The 15,376-nt window shown below is 50.1% G+C and overlaps 1 protein-coding gene across 1 annotated transcript in view; it reads right to left on the bottom strand.

Annotated features, from left to right (window-relative positions):
• The window catches only part of LOC132472207 (BTB/POZ domain-containing protein kctd15-like), a 34,034-nt gene extending 19,039 nt beyond the window's left edge, over nucleotides 1-14,995 (bottom strand). The window contains 4 exon segments of the mRNA XM_060071706.1: nucleotides 5,402-5,461; nucleotides 5,463-5,547; nucleotides 12,157-12,332; nucleotides 14,518-14,995. Coding sequence (XP_059927689.1) covers nucleotides 5,402-5,461; nucleotides 5,463-5,547; nucleotides 12,157-12,332; nucleotides 14,518-14,529 — 333 coding nt within the window. The 5' untranslated portion in view covers nucleotides 14,530-14,995.
• Between the last annotated feature and the right edge of the window lie 381 nt (nucleotides 14,996-15,376).

Raw genomic sequence — 15,376 nt, 5'->3', positions numbered from 1 at the left:
GCCCAGGTCGGGGGTCACGCGGACCACCAGGCAGTCGCAGGGCTGGGCCATGCGGCGCTGCTCGCGCTCCTGCTTCCAGCCCTCCAGCGCCTTGATCATGGGGGACAGCTGGTAGTAGCGGGCCTCTTCGTAGAGCAGGTGGAAGTCCTGGGAGAGGGGGGGAGGGAGGGGGGGGGGGGGGAGACAGCGGGGGTCACCAGGGGGGAGGGTGCTCAGGGTGCGTAGGAGTGGGCAGGTGGAGGGGTGGTGTGGGTGTCTGTGTGCGTGATGCTGTTGTGTTGTTGTTGTTGTGTGAGCTAGGAAGTAGGATTGGTTTGGAAGGTGCTCTTCAGCAACAATCGCATGCACACACACACACACACACACACACACACACACACACACACGCAGACACACAAACATACATGCTCATGCACACAAATAAAACCACACACTCTGGAACATCCGCAATTCCGCACACACACACACACACACACACACACACACACACACACACATACACACACACACACAAACACAGACACACAAATACCCACAGGCATCCAACCGCACAGACACACAAACACAGACATGTATGCACGGGCACCCATACACACACATTTGCACACACACACACACACACACACACACACACACACACACACACACACACACACACACACACACACACACACACACACACACACACACACAGACTGTAGACAATGAATGTCAGCCTGTCCTTGAGCAAGTACTAAAGCCCTAATTACTCCAGAAGTGCTGCCCCGGGCTGTAGGTGGACCCCTGACCCCTCTGGTGAAATATGGATGTGTTTAGACCACACAGTATATCTTATACAGCAGGAGACAGCACATCCTGCCTGCTGGACTGAAGTTCCCTTATTCAAATCCAAGTTAGCTACAATACGATATATTTATGCAATAGCTGTCAATGATCACCAACTCGCAATCTGTGCTGTGATTGTGCATGTTTTAGTACCCCTGGATGGGCGTGTCTCCTCCGTCAGATCCTCCCAAACATCCATCATCCCCACGAGGTTCAAACCCACAACACTCTCTCCGGACACGGAACAAAGATGGCGACCCCCACCAGCGGGACCGAGCGTGAGGAGGCAGGCTAACCCTCCTCCTGCTAGCCCCTTAGCATGTTCCCATCTCGCCGGCTCCCCGACGCATCTCGCCGGCTCCCCGACGCACGGCCTTCAGCAGGGCTCCAGCGAGCCGGGACGCCGCATTCCTGTGTGCAGACTGCTGTCTGCAGCAGATTGCCCGCTTCCCCCCCCGGGGCACGGGCCAGCCGGGGGGCATTCGCCTCCCCCCCCAACCGCCTCCCCGCTCCTTCCTCTAATTCCCATAAGACCAGATGGCACCATCGTTCAGCACCACTGTGGAGGAGGGAGAGGAGACAGCCCAGGCTGGTTGTTGTGGGGAGGAGGCGGGCAGTAGGTGAGAATTAAGAGGATATGGGCGAGTGAACACGAGGACACGGGTTCTTTAATGTGTTCCGTACACAGATACGGTTCCACGCTAACGGGGCCCGTCGTTTGTCGGACGGTAACATAGCTCTCCGTACGGCTCGGTTTAATTGAGGAGGCAGGGGGGGGGACGTCAGTTGAATTCAGTAAATGCTGTTTGGCAACACAATTAGTTCACTTAAAAAGCTTTGTGTTTCTGATTAGCGTTGGAACCGACCGTGCGCGACAGCTGGGCTCCTTCTCGCTATTGTTAGCCTTGCTCACCCTTGCCTAGCTCGTCCTCGGTCAGCGCTTGTCTTGCGCCGCCCGCGGCTACGTTGCTGCGGCGCGTCGGGGGCCGCGGCGCGATTGGCGGCGCGGAATACGGTTATCCGTCGGGTAATTCAGTTTCCCTTTGATACACTCCCTTGACCAGCGCTAACACACAGCGGCTACCTTCCCCCGAAATGAAATCCATGTGTGGCACGATGACACAGGAACGAGGCAGCGGCAGCGGCAGCAGCAGCAGCCACAGGCCTCCTGGCTATACATTTAATAACTATTATAGCATGGAGAGCCGTGTTGCTCATCGCGCTGCCCAGGAAACACGGACTTCAATCGTAAAGAAAAGGCACACACACACGGAAATATAGATACACACACACAGCTGGGGCCTGTGGCAGAGGACGGCCGTTAGAGATGGACCGCATCACGGCTGCGTAGGTGATGGTTGAGGCTGTGTGTTGGCGATGCTGCGAGGATAACAGAGAACTGCTTCCTTCCGGCCTGTAGAAGGCTCGGTGTGTGTGTGTGTGCATGTGTGTGTGTGTGTTTGCGTGTCTGTGTTTGCACGTGTGTGTGTGTGTGTTTGTGTTTGCTTGTTGTGTGTTTGTACGTGTGTGTGCGTGTGTGTGTGTGTGTGTGTGTGTGCGTGCGTGCGTGTGCGTTCATGTGTGTGTGTGTGGGGTAGAGTAGGTTCATCACCTAACACCCCCCATCTGTTTGACCCCCCGGGATACTGAGGAGACCTTAATCTGTTAACGACTCCAACCTGGTGGTGGACTGCACTGAGGTGGACATCCCAACCCGGCCTTGATATTCATCTGGCTGCACTTTCATTTGCACCGGAGAGACTCTGTGAATATGAATGACATCACAATCTGATGTCTGTCAGTCTGTATCTCTGTCTGTCTGTCGGTCTGTATGTCTGTCTGTCCCTCAGCCGCAGTGAGGGGATGACAAAAGCAGGGGGGGAAGCAGGGCCTTGAGGAGGGAGAGGGGGACGGGGGGTGTCTCTGTATCACAGAGCAACCCCCCACCACAGGTCTGAGCCCTGGATGGATGTGTTTTTAACAGGGCCCTGTCAGCGGGGGGCTTTACTCATCCCGGGCCTTACAACACAGCGGTCCTCCGGCGGGGCGGGGGAGACGGAGTCCGGCCCGCGGCCTCTGGCCCCGACGCCCCGACCCTCAGAGCCGCCAGGGCTGTGAGACGGTCCCCCCCCCCCCCCCCCCCCAGGTCAGACAGCCAGGATGAGCTGGGAAATAATGATCCAGCCCCGCCGCCCACCGGCAAGGCAGCGTCTCAGGACCGCAGGGAAGGACAGAGGGAGGGAGGGGGGGAGGGAGGGAGGGAGGGAGGGGGAGAGAGAGAGTCTCAGTGAGAGAGAGAGAGAGAGAGAGAGAGAGAGAGAGAGAGAGAGAGAGAGAGAGAGAGAGAGAGAGAGAGAGCAAGAGAGAGGGAGAGAGAGGGAGAGAGAGAGAGAAAGCGAGAGAGAGGGAGAGAGAGAGGGAGAGAGAGGGAGATATAGAGGGAGAGAGAAACAGAGTAACATAGAGAGAGTTACATGAAGATTCAGAAGGGGGATCAAAGAAGACAGAGAGATAGACGTTATTCTTGGATCCTAAATTACGAAAAGACAAATATTCTCCCAAAAATATGTCCTCATCATGTTTCATCGAGGTTAACGTGGAATCAACTATCTTAACAATAAACTGTCAACGGCAATGTCTCCCCTCCGATCCACATGCAAACAGAACCGGGGACAAACAGCCGCAGCGACACTCCTCTCTGTACTAAAAACCCGGAACGCGACGTTCCCTCAATCACGCCGTGGCGTTGCTCACACACGCGTGATTAACTGCAGCTCGGCTCGGCGAGGACGGCAGCACAGTACATAATACTGGATATCCCGCTCCACTGGTGGAGACACACAACATTTCTATTTTCTCCTGCGCCGCTCTGACTTTCACATTGATTTACAAAACACACAGCAGCGCTATGGCTGCCAGCGCCTGAACAGACCGGGCCCGGGGCGACCGGCTCCTGATTGTGTTCAGATAAGGACATGCTCCATTCCGCCTCTCCCTATCTGCATTTCATTCTCTTTTCCCTCAGCTTTGCACAGATTCAACGGCATGCGCAGACGAAGCCAAAGCAGAGACGTAATGAGATTAAACAACACCGTTTTGGGGACGTGTCCTCATTGGACACTGGCTCTATTTTTTCCCCTTTGGGATAAAGCAGGAGAGAGAGAGAGAAGAACGACAAACACAACCCCAGAAAACTCTCAGTGCTAATGGTTAATGACTCAATGGGTTGTGGAGCTGGCTGCGTGTCAGACGCTGTTGTTCGAGGGTTGGGCCTTGTTCAGACTCACTGCTCAGCCCTGAGAACTGGCCTGGGGCTCTGGGAAACTTGGGATCAGCTAGTTCCCTGGTAGGAGATGGATGAGCGGACCCAGTGCCCACAGGCCAGGGCGTGCACGAGAAAGTAAAAGAGCGCTGTCTCTCTGTTGGAGGTCCAGCCTGCTGGAATTGGAAATGTGAAGACATTCACAGCAAATACGTATCATGTCTTTATGTAATTGGGATGACGTTGTTAGTGTGTGTTGGTGTGTTTGTGTATATGTGGGCGTGTGTTTGTCAGTGTGTGTGTGTGTCTGTGTGGGAGTTCATTCATGTGTGCACATGCACGGCACACACAGGATGTGAGTGTGTGTGCATGTCCCGACGCATTGGAACACACACTCTGAACGCATCACCTGCAAGCCCTCCTGCCCTATTGCACGCCATTAGAGAGAGAGAGAGAGAGAGAGAGAGAGAGAGAGAGAGAGAGAGAGAGAGAGAGAGAGAGAGAGAGAGGGGGAGAGAGAGAGAGAGAGAGAGAGAGAGAGAGAGAGAGAGAGAAGAGAGAGAGAGAGAGAGAGAGAGAGAGAGAGAGGCTGTGCAGGGTTCATCTACCTGTGTTCACCTGGATAGAAAACACTCTCTGCAGATCAAACACCGCTCATATCATAGGGTCTGATGTCACTACACTGGCGCCGCCATTGTTTGAGATCTTTGGTGACAGCAGCGGAAACGGTCCATGTTTGGAGGATTGTGGGCGGGACTGTAATGGCCGCCTGGCATTCATCTGATCATTAATAACTTTCAATGAAATAAAACCGTCAAACAGGACCTCTAACATAGCTGGGATCCTAACCGAACGAAGATCCATTTATTTGCTGTGTATTTCGAGAATTAACACATTTTTCGTGTGATTTAGAATGGTGGATTCTGCAGTGAGCGACCTATAGCCCGTTAGGGGAACTACACGTTTGTCACTTCTGCACACACACACACACACACACACACACACACACACACACACACACACACACACACACACACACACACACACACACACACACACACACACACACACACACACACACACACACACACACACACACTCTACGATTTGATTCAACCCCATCCTGTCACGGACACACACACACATTGCAGATAAACAGTGGTTCCGTGTTACTGTTTACTGTGTCGAACGGTGGTGGAACTCTATATAACATATAAACAACCACATCCCCTCATAGAGGTCGGTTCCCCCGGAGAGAGGGAGGGGGACCTCAGAGGAGGTCCCTGGCTGTGGGGGGGGCGAGGCCGGACCTACCTTGAAGTCGTCGGGCAGCAGCAGTTTGCTGGTCCGCAGGAAGCTGAGGATGTAGCGGAAGAATCTCGCCGTCGCGGTCGATGAAGTAGTGCTGCTTCAAGCTGTCCAACACGATGGGCTCCGTCCCGTTGAACAGACGGCTTATTCTGAACGATGAGACACACACACACCAGAGACACACACAGACGCGCACACACACACACACACACACACACACACACACACACACAGACACGCACACACACAGCACAACCACATACAGAGAGAAGCATAATGGAATGAGCAGGGTGCCTCCGAATGCATGAAACAATTACCCTCCATTTATTTTTCAATTTTATTAGCGCTAAGCTTGAAATGCATCAGCATCCCAGGCTGAAACAAGGGGCTTAAGGCGCACTGCCTCCGCTTCAGACCTGTTTGAAGTGTCCCTTCTGCTGGGAGATTACAATACACACACAAACACATCAACACACACACTGCGTGTACTTACAGGAATTAATGGCAGAGGTTCAAATTTACTGCGCTAAATAATACATCCGTCTGAAGGGAAGGGATTGGGGCGGAGGTGTGTGTGTGTGTGTGTGTGTGTGCGTGTGCGTGTGCGTGTGTGTGTGTGTGTGTGTGCGCGTGTGATAAGGTGACATACACGCGCAAGCAGGTGGTATGCTAATGCCATTGTCACAGCAGGTACGTACTCCAGTCCAAATTGTTTAATGATCACTTGGACAGGTTGATTCCTGGAAATGTCTTCCTTCATTTAAAATGCACATATGTAATACGTGGTGCTTTGTGCGCTGTCTACTGCGTAGTCTGCATTTATTACAGAACGATTGAATAATACATTTGAAAAATCATGCATAAATCTCGCCATACATAATTGAATCCATCAATGAACAGTTCTGAATGTGTATATTAACTTAGTATTTGGTATAGGCTACAGTACATAGAATATTAATAGTACCATAGATCTGTCACTTTATAATGTGACAGCTCTTGCATATGTACATTTGGTGTGTGATGTTGAGTGTGATAATAACTTATAAACGTGTATTAGCAATTATTAGAATACCTTCTTTGTGTATTTATTTTTAAAACTTGGATTTACATTGTTGTCCCTACTCTCTTCAAAACCTCTTATCCAGTCATTTTGGAACATGTCCCCCCAATGTTCAGCAAAAAATAAATTCACTTGCCACTGAGTTTTGACATCATACTCAATCACACACATAGCAACCAACAGAGACATCCTTCCTCGTCAAATGAATCCATTCCTCATTTTCTACACACAATCGTCAACCATTTGACACCAAGTAGCAACTTCAAGTCAACACAGCCCAGTATTCTAAAGATGTTCTCCCTGCCAGGCATTAGAGTAGTCTCTGTTCAAAAGTAGATATGATGGAACAGGACTGAGGTCCTCATGGGGTATAATAGAATGGTTGGCCCCTATTGAACGTCTCCTACACTCACTTCTCTACACCACTATAATCCCCGGACTACACTACACACTAAGACACCTGTGGCTCTGCAGTGACCGAGCTACCTCCGTCTGCCCCAGACTGCTGAGAGACGGCGGTTGAGCTACGAGGACTCATCAATGGAAAGCGCTAGAGATTGCTGAAACCTGGAAGCTTTCATCACACGCTGTCTTTGACCTGGCCGCGAGGGACATGCTTGGCCACTAGTCTCTCGAGTCTCTTGTCCGTGCCTCGTCTTCCAGCTACATATTCGCCTCTCTTTTAAATGGAATGAGTTCAATGATTGACTGACTTACAATTTGTATTTATATGAATTAAAAGAAAATAGCATAGCATGAAAATCTTTAAATCACTCTGCGTCGTAAACCGTATTCATCCTAATCTCTCACTTGTTCACTTGAGTCACATGGAGTTAGGACTCTCCTCTCTGTTTTACTTCGTCGTTTCACAACTTTTAACCACTATAAGGGCTTCTATTTCAGTACAGCCCTCCTCTTATCTGAAACACCACAGGGGCAATTTAACCAAGAGGAAGATTCTGAGTGTAGCCTCCCTATTGGCCTCGCTCCACACCTCCTTCCTCCTCTGGAGGGACGATTCCTGGCATGGCGCAACAAGACCGTCATTATCGTCACTCCCGTGTAGTCAGCGCTCAACATCACGCCGTTAAGGTTTTCCTGGTCCCCTTGTCTCTACACGCTGTAGCGTGGGCGCCTAGCGCTGTCGCAACCTTCCTACATACAGAGCCACCAGCCAATGAACAGCAGGGGTTGTCTTCACGGGCCTAACCCTGGGAAGGATCTCAGAGAAGCCTTCCCGTTTGGGGGCTTTGAGGTTCTGGTGCCGATCAGGGGGCTGTCTGGTAGACGCAGCGACCCCGACGTCGGAGCCTTTGAGTCGGCCATCGCAGTGAATCAGGCCCCGCGCTCAGTGTCTTCCTTGACTTGTCTGAAGACTCAGAACACAGGGATCGGCCTCTCTCCTCAACCGCCCTCCCTTCTCGCCATCTCTTCTATAATTTCTGTTCTTTCATCCTTTCTTTCTCTTTTCTCTCTCTCGCTCTCCCTCCCTGCCTCCCTCCGTCTCCATCCTCCTCCCTCACTCCCTTTCTCTCTGGAAATCGATGCAAAATGCTTTATAAAAAACCAATACTCATCTCCCTGTTCGGCCCGGGGCGTTCCTTTCTCATATGGTCTTGCTATTCTCCCAGCTAGAATTTCACCATACCCCCCGGGGCCAAACTCTGTTTTTCATCTCCACTTTTTTAAAAAGCAATTAAAATGCTGCCTGTTTTTCTTTTTCTTTCTCTCCTACCCCCCCCCCCCCCCCCCCTTACGCGCTCCCTCTCTTTCTCCATCTCTCTCTCTCTCCCTCACGCTCTCTCTCTCCCTCTTCCATACCCCCTCCCGCCATTTCCTCTCTTGGTCTGAGTCTTTCTGTATTTATTTATTTTCTCTCTATTTTTATATTTATGCATCACTGATGGGAGAGACCGGTTGGCCCTTTTGTTTTTGAGATTTTAGGTAGAGGGAGAGAGGGCGAGAGAGAGAGAGGGCGAGAGAGAGAGAGAGAGAGAGAGAGAGAGAGAGAGAGAGAGAGAGAGAGAGAGAGAGAGAGAGAGAGAGAGAGAGAGAGAGAGAGAGAGAATCCGAGACAGACAAGATGAATTAATCCAGACAGAGACACACAAGCCAAGGAGAGATTGGATTTGGAGGAGAACAATAAAACGACTAGAGTGTGGGAGACAGAAGGCTTTGAGGTCCAGAGGGGAGGGGGGAAGATGAGGCAGAGGTGGTTAGCGAGGACACCGAAGGCCAGACCTCTGATACGGCCAGGGTCAAACAGAGGGTGGGCCGAGGGGAGCGTAAGAGGCAGATAAGGTGCACCTCTCAGCTCAGGCTGCAGTTATGTTCCTAACCCGCAGTTCCCCCAGCCAGCCAGTCATCGGTTCCCTTTTTATTAATTTTGTTATACCAATAAGGGTTATAACATTTGCATTTATTAATTGTAGTTCGGAGCGACGGACAGGTGGGGCTTATACCAGTAAAAGCATGCAGCCAATATATGAGCCAATCAGTGGTGCAGGACCCTTGTTACTAACCTCGGCGGATACCAGCACTGCAGAGAAGCTGCAGGCATCAAAGTGAGGCTTTACATAATGTTATTATTACATAAATATATTTCTAGGTTTGTAGTACATTTTAGCTATTTAATTTGATGTGAGAGTGATTCATCAATCCCAAACATCTCTCGCCCCTCAGTGACTCATTGCGGACCGAAATAATGAAATAACCGCCCCATGTGTAAGAGTGCCGGTCTCCTTTCAAAATAGCCCGCTCATCTCTTAAACATTTGCCCCAATTTCCAGAGTGAGTGCGGCGATCGTCCTCCCTGAGCGAGGCCATCAATGTTTCATGGCCCCTGTCCCTTAATACAGTCCGCGCAGAGGAAGATGAATAGCAGTACATTAGTTACTAGACTAACTTTCTCTTCGCACGCTGCATTATTAAAGGGACAATCTATTAAAAGTCATCATCTACTTTAAATTCCTTTAACCTTGCTCTTTTAATTGTCAAGCTTGTGGTAAGGGCAGTGGTGGTGGGGGCGGTGGCAGTGGTGGTAGTGGGGTTGGGTTTGGTGGTGGTGGTGGTGGTGGTGTTGCTGGTGGTGGTGGTCGGGATGGGGTTGGTGGGGGAGGTGGCGGTAGTGGTGTGGTTGCTTGAGGTGGTTGTTTGAGGTGGTGGTGGAGATGGTGGCGGATGTGGAGGTGGTGGTACAGTGGGTCTTTACACAGGGGGGATCCAGATCATTTGAGGAGCGATAGCAACAGTTATGTACGCCTGGAGCATCTGACTCACATCATGTGAATACTGTCAACCACTTCTACCCCTGTGAAATGTCAATTATTTTCCATTAAGTGCACAATTACAAGATGCATTCCTCTCTTGTTGTTCATGTTTTCCACATGCCTTGACGGACAATGGTCTACGCCAATAAAAATAGAGGGTCACCCGTGGCGGCCAATCAGATTTCGACAGGGGCTGGTGTCACGTCGTGCGACCCCATTGGCTATGTCCCTGGCTAAACACACCGCATATGCTCCGTCTATTCCGGTGTAATTGTTTTGCTTTCTGCTGCCATTATCCTAATTCACAGAAAACAACTCCTCCTTCTACTGACTCCAGTGGAAAGTGCTGCCCTGGGGCTCGCTGTAGAATAGGGAGGCAGAGGGCGAGAGAGAGAGAGAGAGAGAGAGAGAGAGAGAGAGAGAGAGAGAGAGAGAGAGAGAGAGAGAGTCAAAGCAATGAGAAAATGGGTTGGTGGGAATGGGAGAAGGAAAAGCAGGGAAAGGCAAACACAGTGACAGGGTCAGAGAGGGATGGGACCACAGCAGGGAGAGCAGATAAAGAGCTGAGCAGAATGAAGTGATGAGAAAAAAAGTCAGATGGGGATGGAGAGTGTCCTCTCCCATGTCCTCACTATCGAACGTGGTGTTGCTACACTAGCTAGTTCATAGTGAACCCCACATGAAATGTACACGTTATTCGTATACTATGACATAATTGTCAACGAGGGGTCAAACTTTACATTAATCACTTAAAAAGCGAAATGTGTGCACTTTTCCCTTACAATGAATTGATATAACATGTGTATGTCAACAGCACAATAACGACACTAACCCTTACCACGTTATTTAAAAACTTTCGAAATGTGCAAGATGTCCTGCTCTATTCCTAGCACACACATCTCTCCATCAAATCACAGATCTAAGTGAAGCCAATCCAAACATCCAAACAAACCGACAGAAAGTCCCTGCCCAAGAACAGTTGGCTCTCATTAAACACCCCGGTCCGAGGGAGTCAGACATCATTCGGGAGGTATTTCCTGCTCGTCACTGTGGCGATGACCAGGGGGTCTTACGGGGCCTTACGCATGGGGCCAGAGAGAGAGAGCGAGAGAGAGAGCGAGAGAGAGAGAGAGAGAGAGAGAGAGAGAGAGAGAGAGAGAGAGAGAGAGAGAGAGAGAGAGAGAGAGAGAGAGAGAGAGAGAGAGAGAGAGAGAGAGAGAGAGAGAGAGAGAGAGCTCTCCCACTGAACCCAGTGTCGGGTTGTTTACCTCAGCTGACACGGCTGTCAGTATCGCCTGAGTCTAACGCCGGCTGCCATACTGCCGACCGAGTGAAGAGAGTCACTCCTGCATCTTTTAACAGGCAATGCATGCTCACAAATATATAAACACACAATACTCGGAGTGGGAACACATGTGCACTTCACATTACGACACAAGGCCAGCCATTACTGCGTTGTTGTGTGCAGCATTGTGAATTAATAACGGTGTAATCACAGCGTGTGAGTGGATGATCGATGGGACTGTTTCTGCTCTACATCATCATCGCTTGAATTATAGCAACAGCCGCTGTTTACTTTCCCAGCAGGGGGTTTTGAATCTCAGATATATCGGTGAGTGAACTCAGCCGCTTCGTCGAGGCTGTGTGATGTGATCAATCGTCTCTGTTCATGTGTCCTGATTATTTTAGGAATGTATATTTTCGGCATTGGGAAATGGTAAATTATACATGATACATGAATCATGTACGTATACATTGAAGGCCTACTGTAGCTATTCATTTCACTCCCACCGAAGAATAGAATTTGACGTCTTGAATCCGGTTAATGATTGGACTCACTAATGTCCAGAATGTGAATAAAGAGGTTTTAAATCATCATTTTGAGCAGCTCTGACACCAAAACGCCCTACTTTTACTTTCTGTGAGAGCTGAGTGATCTTCACGCAGAGGGAAGTACAACAGGCAGAAATAATATTCACTTTATGAACTACTTTATTTGCTGATGTTATACACGTGGGACAAAGCAACCCCCTCCCATTAGAGATACATTTATCACACACTTAACTTCACTTTTGAGTCATGAAACTCTGACAAAAAAACGTCACAAAACGTTTTACTGCAGGCTGTAACAATACAGAACAAGTGTGTACAAAACAGGCATTAACCTGAATGCTTTGGTGGCTATACTCCCTGTTTAAATAAATGTAAACATTTTCAAACAAACTCTTAAACTATAAAAAAATACTTCAACCAGCCAAAGAAATAATAATACCACGCCAACATCAACAGTAGTGTAAATTACTTGATAATTATTTCCACGGTGTAATTAAAACAACGTTATTATCAGGCCGATATCTGGAACAACTGTCTGAAAGTCTCAAATTAAACCACAACACACACAAGTGCGTCCCAGCGGCGGCAGGTCCTACCTGGAGTCCGGGTACTTGGTGAGCGTGGCCAGGCTGCTGGTGTACATGTGTCCGCCCACGTCGATGTGCACCGGGGCGTTGGACTTGGTGAGCTGCGCCGGGAGAGGGATCCCTTGCGTGGCCAGGGGAGATACCGGGGACCGCGTCAGAGACAGGCGCGACATGCTTCTTCCTTCCTGAAAACAAGTGTATATGAAAGCCATCGAATCACAAATAGAGACGCTACTCTGCTGACAAACTGCGATGATAATAATAATCCACCCGCGCGTCTCCGAGGCGACTCAGATCACTTCCATGTCTGTCTGGTCGAATGTTTAGCGGAGGAATTATTGTCACCGCTCTAATGAAGTATGTTTGCATCTTTTCCTCCAGCCCCGGGGGCCGGGAGGGGAGGGTGCTTATTAGGGGCGCGGGGAGAGGGAGAGGAACGCTAGGTGTCAGCCTCCAGGGGCACAGAAACAAACTGCTGCTGCAATATTCTAATTAAAGGTCGGCGCTTGTGTTCGACGCGATATGCCCACACTCAGCCACCTACCAATCTGAAGGCGGGGAAATCGGGGGCATCTGAAACCCCTTGTTCCTATACTTGAAACGCGCGCATGTCAGCGCTCGCACGCGCGCTCACGCACGCGCATGGGGGGTTATCACCTCCCGCGCGCATCATCTGGGATGTTGTTTTTTTTGCCAGCGCCACAAAATTGTCGTAGAAAGTGCAGCGGATTGGTCATTTAAATCTTGGAATTGTCCCATGCATTTTTTAACATTTATTATTTTAGTTGTTTCATTCCGTTTGATTAACGGGTTAGATGCTTTTGACTCAAGAGATCATTGGCGACAGTTGTCGGAATAAAAACATTCCCAAAAACACTTATGCACCATTAAACCATAAAATAAATTGTAACATTGATCTATCTCTTAGGCTTAAATATCAGAAAGCACACCGTGTGCATCTTGAATGACATGCAGGCCCAAGCAGTCACTTATTGAATCAATTAATAATTGACCAATTATAGGCTATAATAAAATGACGCAACTATGGGATCGGAAAGTTACATTAAAGATTTGACCCGTAATGGATCCTTTCCTGGAGGAAGCTGGTATTCCGCTATTGTTATGAGGGTAAACAGAAGACCGCAGCCAGGCCCGCCTGCGCGTTCACACGAGCTGCTCTGAGCGAGACGCCGCGGGGCCGAGCCGAGAGTGGGAACACGTCCCGGGTGGAATGAAGCTCATTCAACACACACAGGGGATGACATTTCACGCTTTCATTTGAAATCCCAGAGGGAGAAAAGAAAGAAAGAAAGAAAGAAAGAAAGAAAGAAAGAAAGAAAGAAAGAAAGAAAGAAAGAAAGAAAAAAAAGAGAAGTTTGGGGTACACACACACACACACACACACACACACACACACACACACACACACACACGCGCGCGCGCGCACACGCACACACACACACACACACACACACACACACACACTCATAAACACGCGCCCAAAGACACACACACACACACACACACACACACACACACACACACACACACACACACACACACACACACACACACACACACACACACACACACACACACACACACACACACATAGTGTGGCTATCCGGTTTCCCAGTGCCATGAGCGACAATAAGCACTAGAATAGGTCATCACATGCACTGTTTCTCCGTCCACAGCCTCAACTTACCATCCAACCGGCCCACCGCATCATTAATCAATCAACCGGCGAACGAAGACGACCTACGACGAGCGAAACACACACACACACACACAAGTGTGATGAAAGAACCGGATGAAAATAAAACGGAACATCCGCCAGAATCCGTCTCCAGCTTGACTCTGAGTTGTTGTCAACGTGAACAAGTGTGGTTATTATGACGTCCTGATACTAGGCTGCTGCTCTCCATCCCCCTCTGAAGATAATGTGACCACATCGGTCTTCAGACCCTCCGTAGGCGAGATAACCGATAGGCATGAGGCTGAGAGGTGTGATACAGGCCCGGGTTGCAATAGCGGAGATGTGAACCGAGCATCACACCGACATCTGTGATCCTTTAAGTCTACGGGTCCACTCGGACCGTGAGCAGTAACCTCCTGCTTCTGATCCTACCCACACGCCGTGTTATTCTGCCACCCTATCACCATACACAATCAGATCGATGCATAAACGGATGATGGATGAATGAACGAATCTAGCCTGGGACCGGAGAAGGAGGAGGATAGTCAACCTCGGGTACAGGTCTAGTGAACTTTGGTGAGCTACTCTGCGCCCGGTGGGTCGCTAGCCCCAGCTAACCGGTCTAAAGGGGTCTGCCCAGCATCCCGTCAGTAGTGTTGGATTCACCATACCGTTTCGAACATGGTCGTGGTCCCCCGGTGGTCTGCGTGTCTAGGGTCCGAGCGGTGGTCTGCGTGTCTAGGGTCCGGGCGTTGGTCTGCGTGTCTAGGGTCCGGGCAATGGTCTGCGTGTCTACGGTCCGGGCAGTGGTCGTGTCTGCCCTCCTCTCAGAAGCCCTGGGTTTAGCACCACTACGCCAGGTCCAGGACCTGCTCTATTCAAATCCACCCCGGGATCAGGCAAAATAAGAGCTCCTATCGGGGGTTCAATCGGGTGCACGCGGTTGGCGGTGGCTCGACCCCGAATCTGTCGCGAAGCTGGTCTCAACCCCAGATCTCGCGAAGCTGGTCTCGACCCCGGATCTGTCGATAGGCTGGTCTCGAACCCCGGATCCGTCGCGAAGCTGACTGGTCTCGACCCCGGATCTGTCGCGAGGCTGGCTTTGCTCGCTCGAGCTGTGTGGTGCCGTGGCGCGCGGGGAGGCGGGCGGCGTGCTTACCTTGTACATGAGGAGCGACTTCCTTCCCCTTCGCGGCTCCGTTTGGCGCACACTCAGTGTGTGCGTGTTTGTGTGTGTGGAAGAATCCCCGGCTCTTTTCGCTTGAATAAAACTGTTACTGGAAGAAGGAGAACGCCGATAATCCGTCTCTAAATAACAGAGCTGAGAAAGAGTTGTGGCTTCCGGCTGCCCAGACGCCTTTGGGCCAGGGGATTAGGCTACAATTAGCTCAACTCCACTCTCCGCCAGGCGATTTTCTTAACGCAAAAAAAAATCGTGATACTCCCCTTTTTCTCGAAACGAAGCAAAGCAAAGATGATAATAACTTATGTTACTGTCCGCCAAAAGTCAAAGATATCGCTATAAACTGT

This window comes from Gadus macrocephalus, chromosome 14 (genome assembly GCF_031168955.1).
Source record: "Gadus macrocephalus chromosome 14, ASM3116895v1".
NCBI classification, from domain to species: Eukaryota; Metazoa; Chordata; class Actinopteri; order Gadiformes; family Gadidae; genus Gadus; species Gadus macrocephalus.
Note: the sequence above shows the minus strand (reverse complement) of the source record. Positions and strands in the feature narration are given on the sequence as shown.